Below are 11,329 nucleotides of genomic sequence, written 5' to 3'. Positions count from 1 at the left end.
TTTTTGCCACATGATTCTATGAAAACGCAATACTAGTTTTTAAATCTTCAATAATAAAGGAGGGAGATAATAAACCTCTTCTGAAATTTATTCCAGTTGCCGCAGGGGGTGAGCAGCTCAGCTGCCTCCCTGATGTTAGACAAATAGCTCAGGAGCAGGAGGGAGCAAATGAGAAACCTTCGCACCATCTTCATTGCTACGTCTGCAACATAAAGATTTCACTATTGCAGGTATCCGCAAAGGAGTGAGAAAAACGCATACATATTTTACACTACCTACACTATCAGGCCAAGGGGTCCGAATCTGCGACTTTATCTCCTAAGTTGCAATCGGACGAGGCGTTTGTATTCTTCCCTGCGTGCGCCCTCACCCACAGCTTCACAAATATTCCTTCCCCTGTCACATGGGCTGAAGGCTATTTACAGTCAAGTTCCGTCAGTCTGAGCTCATACAAGGAAGCAGTTCCACTAGCAGCGAGTGGAACCAGTTGTGGCAGAGGCACATCTTTCAGCACAACCATCAAGAACAAAAAGGTCCTTTCATCGTGACCTTTTAAAGAAATCTGGTGCTGCTCAAAGAACTACCAGCACCGTCTAACATATTGCTCAATGTACTTTAATTGCTTCAATAATGGGCTGGAAGAAGCCAAGCATGTGACTGGGAATTAATACAGACAGTTGCACAACAAAGTGCAAAAAAATTGCACACCTCAATATTATGAAAAGAAGAATTTTAGTCTGGTTTAAATCAAGCAGTCTGTTTTGTAGATTACGAGAAATGTAGCGATTCAAACAGTCTCAATGTCACGCTGCATCAATGGTAGTGGGTAAAAATATTTAGAAATAACCGCAAGAAGGTCATAGAGTCATACAGCATGGAAACAGACCCTTCAGTCCAATTCATCCAAGTATCCTAAACTGATCCAGGACCATTTGTCAGCATTTAGCCCACATCCGTCTAAATCCTTTCTATTCATGTACCCATCCAGAAGCCTTTTCAACGTTGTAATTTTCTTCCTTTGTCAGCTCATTCTATACATGCATCCTCCGAGTGAAGAAATTTAGGTCCCTTTTATATCTTTCCCCTCTCACAATAAAACTATGCCCTATAGTTTTGGACTCCCCCAGCCTAGGAACAAGACTTTGGTTATTCACCCTATCCATGCCCCTTAAGATTTTATAAACCTCTACAAGGGCGCCCCTCAGCCTCCGATGCCCCAGGGAAAATAGCCCCAATCTATTCAGCCTCTCTCTATAGCTCAAGCCTCCCAACACTGGCAACATCCTCGTAAATCTTTTCTGAACCCTTGCAAGTTTAGCAACATCTTTCCTATAGCAGGAAGACCAGAACTGAATGCAATATTCCAAAAGTGGCCTAACCAATGTTCTCTAGTCGCAACATGTTGTCCCAAATGCCTTCTTCACCACCCTGTCTGCCTGCAACTCCACTTTCAAAGAAATCTGAACCTGCACCCTAAGTCTCTTTGTTCAGTAACACTCCCCAGGACCTTACCATTAATTGTATAAGTCTGCCCTGGTTTGCTTTTCCAAAATACAGCACCTCACATTCATGTAAATTAAACTCCATCTGCCACTCCTCAGCCCATTGGCCCATCTGATCAAGGTCCCATTGTACTCGAGCTAACCTTCTTCGCTGTCCACTATATGACCAATTTTGGTGCCATCTACAAACTTTCTAATCATCTTAAATTCCCATACAAATCGTTTACATACATGATGAAAAGCAGTGGACTGAGCATGGATCCTTGCTGCACACCACTGGTCCCAGGCCTCCAGTCTGAAAAACAACTTTCTACCACCACTCTCTGTATCCTACCATCAAGCAAATTTTGTATCCAATTGGTTAGCTTCCCCTGGATTCTACGTACTCTAACCTTGCTAACCAGTCCACCACATGGAACTTGTTGAGCATCTTCCTGAAGTCCATACAGACATGCCTACTACTCTGCCTTCATCAATCTTATTTGTCACCACTTCAAAAAACTCAATCAAGTTAGTGAGACATGGTTTCCTATCCACAAAGCCATGATGACTATCCCAAATCAGTCCATGTCTTTCCAAATACATGTAAATCCTGTCCCTCAGAATCCCCTCCAACAACTTACCCACCACTCACATCAGGTTCACCGGTCTCTAGATCCCTGGTTTTTCCTTACAGCCTTTCTTAAATAATGGGTACAACATTAGCCAACCTCCAGTCTTCTGGCACCTCATCCGTGGCTGTCGATGATATAAATATCTCAGCAAAGGGCCTGGCAATCTCTTCTCTAGCTTTCCACAAAGTTCTGGGATACACTTGATCAGATCCTGAAGATTTATCTACCTCTATGCATTTTAAGACCTCCAGCACCTCCTCTTCTGTAAATGGACACTTTTCAAGTCATTACTATTTATTTCCCCAAGTTGCCTAGCTTCCATGTCCTTCTCCACAGTAAATACTGACGCAAAATATTTGTCTCGTATCTCCCCCAACTCCTGTGGCTCTGCATAGAGACGGCCTAACCTTTACTTAACAGCCCTATTCTCTCCCTAGTTACTCTCTTGCCTATTTGTAGAATCTCTTTGGATTCTTCTTAACCCTATTTGCCAAAGCCAACTCATGTCCCCTTTTCTGCCCTCCTGACTTCCCTCTTAAGTATACTCCTACTGTTGTACTCCTTGTACTCTTCTGGGGATTTACTTGATCCCTGCTGTCTGTACCTGAATCTGCCTCCTTCTTTTTCTTGACCAGAGCCTTAATTTTTCCAGTCATTCCCTACACCTACCAGCCTTGCCCTTCACCCGAACAGGAACGTACTGTCTCTGAACTCTCGTTATCTCATTTTTGGAGGCCTCCCACTTTCCAACCATCCTTTTACCTGCAAAAGACACCCCCAATCAATTTTGAATGTTCTTGCCTAATACTGTCAAAATTAGCCTTACTCCAATTTCGAACTTCAACTTTTGGCTCAGGTCTATCCTTTCTTATAACTATTTTAAACTAGTAGATTTATGGTTATTTGCCCCAAAGTGCTCCTTCAGTCACTCACACTGCCTTAGTTCCCAAATTTGTCAATAATTGGATTGTTAAAATGCAAACATACTGAACAAAATAAATTAAGAACAATGGGTCAAAATAAAATTCAATATTGGATTGGAGAGAGGCAGGAGGGAAAAAGGCAATGGGATGGGAGGAGTGGGGGAAGAGGCAGGCTGGGGGGGGTAGAGGAGGGAGGACAAAGGGGGTGTATTGGAAGGAGCAAGAGGCAGGATTGGTGGAAGATGGTCTCGTGGGAGTGGGGAGAGGCAGAGATGGTAGCGGGAACAGAAGGGGAACAGGAAGTGGGAGACAAGGGACAGGTTGGGGGGAAGGAGGGGCAGGAAGCAGGGGGGTGGGAGGGAAGGGAAGCCAATGGGGACAGAGGTGTGAAGGGGCAGTCGGGGTTGAAGAGAGGCAGGTGGGAGAGAAGAAGCAGGGGAAAGAAGGTAAAGAACAAAAGAGATGCTGAGGCATTTTTATTTTAAAAATAATTAAACGTACTTGTATTTTTACACCTCTTTTCACCACCTCAGAGTGTTCCAAAGCGCTTGAGAGTTAACAAAGCACTTCTTAAGTGAAGTGATGCATAGCAAGATCCCACAAACAAAATCTAATCATGGCCCGGTGATCTGTTTTAATGATATTGATGGGCTATAAATACTGATCCAGGGCACCAGGAAGAGTTCCCACCTTTCACCCAAGACAGTGGCAGTGGGATCTTTGATGCTTAAATTGAGGGCAGACGGAGGCTTGGTCGAGTCGCTAAGTGTGCTGCAAAAGGTGTTGAAGGAGTGATGATGGAACAGAGGAAAAGAAGAAAGGTGGCCCAGATATGGGGCTTCTGAAGGATAAAACGAGAAGTACATACACAGCAGAACCAAACGTACATACGATAAAGGTAAAGTTGCCATAGTCTTGTCAGACCACAGGGCTGCTATCTCATTAGAGAGAGAGAGAGAGAGAGGCAACTAGGTGGTGGTTTAACCTGAGGGTCACCACGCCTCAGGAGAGGGGAGAGAGGGTTGAGGAGGAGAATCCACCATGGTAACCCCAGCGCAGTGCAGGAATCGAACCCATCACTCTGCATCACAATATGGATTGGGCAGCTAAACGAACCCCGCACAATATAGCGAGCACACAGCGATAAGATTCATGCAGAGCAACTCATTCATTATCCTTTGGGTTCTCCATCACTCTTCAAAAGGTGTTTGCTTATGCAATGTAGCTTTAAGATTTCATTTGAAAAGCAGTTTCTGCATACATGACCATTAGAGCCAACATTTTCTCATCTGTGTGGCCACGGCTGATAGCTCAGGGACAGGTATTTGCCAAAAACGGAATTGAAAATTCCCACCGCCATCCAGATTGAAGGCAACGCGAGTTAACATCAGGAAGCAATGGGTCACTGGAAAGTATCCCCTATATAAAAGGTAGATCCTGGCAACTGTGTAAATCTAGGGTCACAGAATCGTAACAGCGATGGAGATCATTCAGGCCATTGAAGCTAGAACAAACCAATCACACTGTCCTGCCCTAGGCCCATAATGCTGCACCTTTATCTTTCTCAAATACATCTGTTTCTGTGCTGTAGATACGACCTGTCCAATTTCCTTCTGAAATCATTAATTATTGGTGTTCAAGATGCAAACTGGATCTCCTGGAAAAGATCACAGACCATATGTGTGACTAGAGATCTATAAAGATCTTGATGTTTCCTTCACCTTGTACAGAAAGGGGTCAAACAAGGGATCTTGTTCTGTCACTAAACAGTCTGATGTTCTCCCTTGCAAGGGTTTTTTGTCGTCCATGATGTACAGAAGCACTTGCAAAGAATGGAATTAATCTGGTGGACATACTGAAGCTATTTGAAACACACACCATACTTAGCAATGCCAAACCACAGGCATCTCAAACACATGCAGAAAAATACTCGCACTGTCCAAAAATAGATGCAAAGTGGTTTTTTTTCGAGACATATCAAACCACTCTATGGTAATAAGCACTGCAAATCAGACCCAAATAAAGAGCACACAGCAAAAAAGCAACCAGCTCTGAGGGAATGGCTGAAATCATGTGATGAGCGTGATGTAAATCACACCAAAGCAAATAGGAGCCATGCATGAAATCTGGGTCAAGAACACACCAGGTACAGTACACATCCCAGCACTTTCCCATATCGTCGTATGGGAACCTAACGGACGCGTGTGCATCCTTTATCGGTACTGAACATTCCTGACAGATTTCAAAATCTAGGTCGACAACCCCGGCATGAAAGGTGTCGTGTCAAGTTTGTACTGCGCAACAGTTTAAGTAGGAGCTCAGGTTCAGCACTGAAGTGTGTGAGTTTCCAGGCACTTGACAACATTCAGCCAGAGTGTGGTAGGCTGTGTCAACCAGGCACCTCGGTTAATCAGTGAGCCCTGGGGATCCCGTTTTGTGAGACAAGTCCAATTAAACTGGGAGCTGCTTCAGGAGCCAGCGGAAGGGGCAAAGATAACAACAGCAATCCCTCTTATCTGCGGTTTTCATCTTATTCACCCTCCCCACTTAGTCATCCAATCGTGAAGCAATCTTTCAGAAAAAAAAATCCCCTAAGAAAACAAAAAGCAGCAAAATGGTCAAGCTACAAATGACTTAATTAAACAAGATCAGTGAGATTGCTTTAGAAATCCAAACAATCCAGTTATTTTGTAACAAGGGAAGGAAAGAAATCAAACAGTACAAAAAGGTTTTTTTTTCTGTCCGAGCTTAGCGTTATGAATTTTTGGGATTCTCTATGCCAGGGGTCTATGAAAGCCAAATCATTAAAGTATGTTCAGAGATGGACAGATTTATAAACACCAGTGATTAAAGGGATATGGGGAGGAGTGTGGTTAAATGGCATTGAAGTGGATGATCAGTTTGGATTGAATCGAATAGCAAGGCAGGGAGTGAATGGCCTACTCCTGCTTCTATATTCCTAACAAAGATGTGGAGGCCGTGCGCATGGTCACTGATCCAAATTCCAATTGTGTGGATCTGAGAGGGAACATCTGAGGAAGTCTGGAGATGCCAATGCTTCAGGGTTGGACTAGAGTCTTCTGTTATTTAAGATCAATCTCCAGCCCGCTGCTGCAAACAAAAACCCAGGAAAACACGGGCATGAAGAAAAATACATTTTCTGTTCAGCAACTTAGGTTATTGCGTATAATAATGCTGGCAATGGCAAGGGAAAAGTCTGTTTCACTGACAGTCAAGAATCAGCCAACTGATCAATAAAGGGTCTCATGGGTTCTCCGATTGGCTGGGAAGCCAGTGAGTTATAATGATGGACAGTCTGGAGAGCCAATGACTGGAATATAGGGGTGGGGTGATTAGAGACGACAATCCATCATCCAATCAGAGATGGTAAATCCTAAAGCCAGAAGAAAATCATAATGGCATATCGAAGAGGTACATAACTTGAACGATCCAGGTTAAAAGAGTGAGTGGTGGACAAAAAGCTTTCACCAATTGCACAGTGAAATGTTTGTGATGGTTTTCCAATTGACGTGGGAAGGCGGAGCACAATGAGATGGGCTTGTTCAGTGACCGATGACAGGATAGTTAAGGTCATGTGATGACCCCTGAGCTGGGTCGGCCCCAGTTTGAGGTTGAGGAGTCATTTTGCAAACCACCCCCATCAGATCTGATCTGGAGTATGTCTGAATGTATACGCTCCCTTGAATGACACAGGTCTGTACTGGGACAGTGACTCCAAAGGCTTTTAAAAGCAGGTAGGTTGAGCACAAAAGACCTCAGGCGTGGGTCTCACACATTCGAGAATGTTTTTTTTTGCGATCACCAAAAGTAATTGGAGAACCAATTCTTAATTTCTAATCCCCACTAAACTAAAAAGAATTGTGCTGCAAATGTTCACAGTACTCAAAAGCACACACACACACACGCACACGCACACACACACACAAAATAAAAACACATACACACAAATGCACAAATGCAAACAATTGTACTTTATTACAATGAGATTGAATCAGTAATCCGTTCATTATCCCCCAAATGCCAGGAAGCTTTGTTTTCCACCTCCCCCACATTTGGGTGTAGTTTTCTGTTTGAAATCCCATGAGTTATCAAATCCAAGTTCTGCAAATATCCTTTCATTCATCATCGTTTAACCTTCCCACAATGTTCCTGCCCAATCTGTTTGTGTTTCAGAAAATACTTGTGGTGGATTAAAATACCCAATTAACATTTTAGCATAGCATTACACAGACCACTGTGCGCAGAAAATGACTGTTTGGTTTGAACAGTCCTTGCCAACATTAATGCTCCGTTCATTACCTCCTTCTACCAACCGTAGCCTTCTACTCCCTTCTCCCTTGTGTTTATCCAGTTTTCTCTAAACTATTCACCTTGACCATTCTCTGTGGGAGAGAGTTCCACATTCTCACTGGACAAAGACAATTCTCCTGAATTTCCCACTGGCAGTTTGTTAGTGACTTATCTTAGACTGGCAGCCTGTAATTTTGCTCTTCCCCACGAGGTGGAGTTTGGAATAGATGGCCATATCTATTCGATCAGGAGATAGCAAGGACTGTACGTGCTGGAGGTCAGAGCCAATACAGTGTGGAGTTGGAAGAGCACAGCAGGTCAGGGTGGCATCAGAGCAGCAGGAAAGTTGACATTTTGGGTTTGCACCCTTCATCGGGACTGGGGGGAGGGAAGGGAGCTCCAAAATAAATAGAGGAAGGCGGGTGGGATGGTGATAGGTGAGTGCAGGTAGGGTGTTGTGGAGATTGGTCAATGGGAAGGGTAGGGCGGATAGGTGAGAAGGAAGATGGACAGGTTGTGTCAGGTCAAGGAGGCGGGGATGAGATGGGGGCTGGACACAGGATGAAGCCAGGGGTGGGGAGATTTTGAAGCTGGTGAATTCTGTGTTGAGCCCGTGAGGCTGCAAGCTCCCAAGGCAGAATATAAGGTGTTGTTCCTCCAGTTTATAGAGATTGGAGGAGGCCCAGGATGGACATGTCACCCAGGCAGCTTGTTGCACACTTGTCACAATGTGGCCACACGTAAACTGGAGGAACAACACCTTATATTCCGCCTCGGGAGCTTACAGCTCAATGGCCTCAACACAGAATTCACCAGCTTCAAAACCTCCCCAGCCCTGGCTTCATCCTATGCCTTCCCTCTCATCCCCCTTCCCTGACCTGACACAACTTGTCCATCTTCCTTCTCATCTATCCGTCCCACCCTGCCCACTGACCAATCCCCACTAACCCCTACCTGCATCCATCCCCACCCCACCCTCTACTTCCGAGTTCCCTTCCCCGTCCCTAGTCCTGACTCGAAATGTCGAATTTCCTGCTCCTCTGCCTGACCTGCTGTGCTCCTCCAGCTCCACACTGTATCGACCATTTCTATTCGATCAACGAGCTGGTAACCAGAGATACAGTTAATGTGGTGCACAAGTTTAGATCCCATTTTTGGGCAGCTAGTGGAATATTAATTTAATAATTAATTTTTAAAAATCTGGCACTAAAAGCTTGCCTCAGGAATGATAACCATATCATCAATTCTCATGAAACTCCATTTGATTCACTTTAGGGAAGGGAATCTGCCATTGTCCTCAGGTTTGACTTATATGTGACTCCAGATCCACAGCAATATGGTTGATTCTTAACTGCCCTCTGAAACAGCCCCTCAGACTCAGTGGCAATTAGGGGCAGGCAACAAAGCTCATAATACCAGAGACATCCACATCCCATTAAAAAATTAAAGTAGCAAGAACATTTCATGCATCTAGTCTATTCAAACTTTTCATCATGTTAAAGATCTTTGTTGGGGCATCCCTTTTTCAGTTGGAAACAATCACAGCCTGTTCACCCTCTCCTAATGGACATAAACTCTGGTATTATCCTCAAATATTATTCGAGATCCTCAACTGTACCTCAATCATTTTCATAATGTGGTGAACAGAATTGTATACCATATTCTACATCTAGTCCAGTTAAAGTTATATTTTCAGCACATATTTGCTATTTTCTAATTCGATCAGTCTAGAAATTTGCCCTCACACATGGCTTATTTTGATTTAGTCCTGTTCATCTACAACACAACTTTTAATGATTTGTGTAGCTGTACTGAAGAGAAAAAAACGGGCTACAGGAGAAGGATCAGTGCACTAGGACATGCTGAGTCAACTCTCGCAAAGAGTTGACACAGACACATACAGCTGTGACCATTCTATAATACTTACTTTGCCCCTTAATCCCAGGTAAGATTCTTATTTTCCAAGTAGATAGAAAACAAAATAATTACCAGACTACACCTATTTAACTAACAAGATTAAATACATGAACTACTGTGAGAAGGCAAACGCTTAGCAAAGAGTTACTGGGCAACTGTTCATTTGGAACTGCTAACCTTATGGGACCCCAGCAAGAAAAAGTATTAATGTGGATGGAGATTTGTTGAGTTGTGAGCTAATGCTTCACGTAATAAATAGTCATTTATTAGTAAAGAACTTGAGTACTGCTGAAAAAAATACATTTTGTCAAAGCTTATTATCTTGCACTCATCAGGAAAACTCATAGGAAATACCAAAGTAAAAGGAAAACAATATTTATACCACAGAGTGCTGCCCTTGGCAATTGGATTTGAATTGGTAGAGGTGTTGCCTAGAGAATGTGCCAGTGAATGATGATTGCCATTTAACTGCCAAGCCTTGTTTAAATTTTAAACCAGGCAGGTTTACTGATTGGTTCATTTCTCCAGGCAATGCCTTGACCAAAGAATGTTTGTACCTAATTTTGTTGATTTGAGACAGTATGTGTACATTTTCTTTCTGTCTGCAAAGAAGCCAGTCTGTGTAGTAATATGCAGTTTCCAGTATATGCATGTGCACCACGCTGCAAGCATAACTGCTAATCAGTAATTGGTTATCAGTGTGATCCTTTACCAGACATAATTCAGTACATGCTGTCCAACTGTGAATCACATCTCATGTTGCAATTTTCTAAGTGTAGATGTTTGGGTACAGTTAATACCTTGCTTGTTGCAAATAACTGAAGGGTATGCTGTTTGATATGACCTACTGCCAGCCTTTGAGATGTACAGCATTTGTACCCAGCATGACATTGATACTGAAATTCATTTGCCATGTTATTCATTAACTTAAGAGTCAGAACAGCTTTTTGGCTTGATGGTTGCATCCAGTTAACGGCAAATGCCACTTGCCAAACAATCAGCACTCTCTTCTCATAACAGTATAAATTATGTCTTCCCTCTACTTCAGCGTTTCTTGCAAATTGTCCTGATGAGTTTGAGACAAAAATCTTTGACAGAATATGTCTTTTCTCAGCGATACTCAAGATTGATTATCCACAATGCAATTTATAATTAAAATTGCACATTTTACTTTCCCAAAGTCAGGAGGGAACTTGACAGAACAAAACCATTTTTGAGAGAAATTTGAGAGGCTAATTTGCTTCCTGGCTGAGTACACAGTCTCTGTAAAAGGCAAGCACAATATCCCATTTACCTACCTACAGGAGCAGTACATGACTCCACAGTTGGTGAAAGAAATGCTAATTAACAAAAGAGAGGAACAAAGTGGGGAGGAGAAAGACCACAAGAAGAATGAAGCAATCGTTAGCAATGAGCACTTTTCCAAAAAGAAAGTCAAATTAAAAGTTAAATTAAAAAAATCAAAGCTCTTCAGTATTGCCACAACTAGAAATCCACAATATAACTTGGATTTATTCTTCAAATTACCTTGATATCTTGGAACTCTGCCTTTTCCAAATGGCATTGGCAGGTTTAACGGTATGTAATGTTCATGGTTGCAGATAACTCGCAGAAATTCAAACTTCAGTTCAAACAATGTCTAAAATGAAACAATTCAGTCACAAATCAGAAATGAGTTAACTGCTTTCTGAAACTGCATATTACAGACTTCATATTTAACACTTTCATTCTTATACAATGAGGGGTAAGTCACTTTATAGATTCATACATTATTGCAGCTCAGAAATGCAGGTTGTCTGATACAGAAAGGTTGAACAGGTTGGGCCTATGCTGAATGGAGAGGTGAGATTATTAAAGCATATAAAATTCTGAGGGGACTTGACAGAGTACAAAGTAGAATATTTTATCTCCTGGGGGAACTGAGAACAAGAAGACATGGTTTAAAGATGAGCAGTCTCCCACTCAAGACAGAGATGAGAAGGATAGACAAACAGGAGGCTGGAAGAACACAGCAGGCCAGGCAGCATCTGGAGGAAAGGAACAGTCAACATTTCAGGTATTA

The 11,329-nt window shown here is 42.7% G+C and overlaps 1 protein-coding gene across 1 annotated transcript in view; it reads right to left on the bottom strand.

The window, feature by feature from the left end:
- The window catches only part of LOC109912814 (dedicator of cytokinesis protein 9-like), a 274,157-nt gene that overhangs the window by 36,990 nt on the left and 225,838 nt on the right, over positions 1 to 11,329 (bottom strand). Inside the window, exon 26 of the mRNA XM_048598409.1 lies at positions 10,795 to 10,906. Within this exon, the coding sequence (XP_048454366.1) occupies positions 10,795 to 10,906 (112 nt within the window). The remainder of the gene's footprint in view (positions 1 to 10,794; positions 10,907 to 11,329) is intronic.

The sequence above is a fragment of the Rhincodon typus genome, chromosome 6 (assembly GCF_021869965.1).
Source record: "Rhincodon typus isolate 14 chromosome 6, sRhiTyp1.1, whole genome shotgun sequence".
Taxonomy (NCBI): domain Eukaryota; kingdom Metazoa; phylum Chordata; class Chondrichthyes; order Orectolobiformes; family Rhincodontidae; genus Rhincodon; species Rhincodon typus.
The sequence above is the reverse complement of the archived record's forward strand: the minus strand, read 5'-3'. Positions and strand labels throughout refer to the sequence as shown.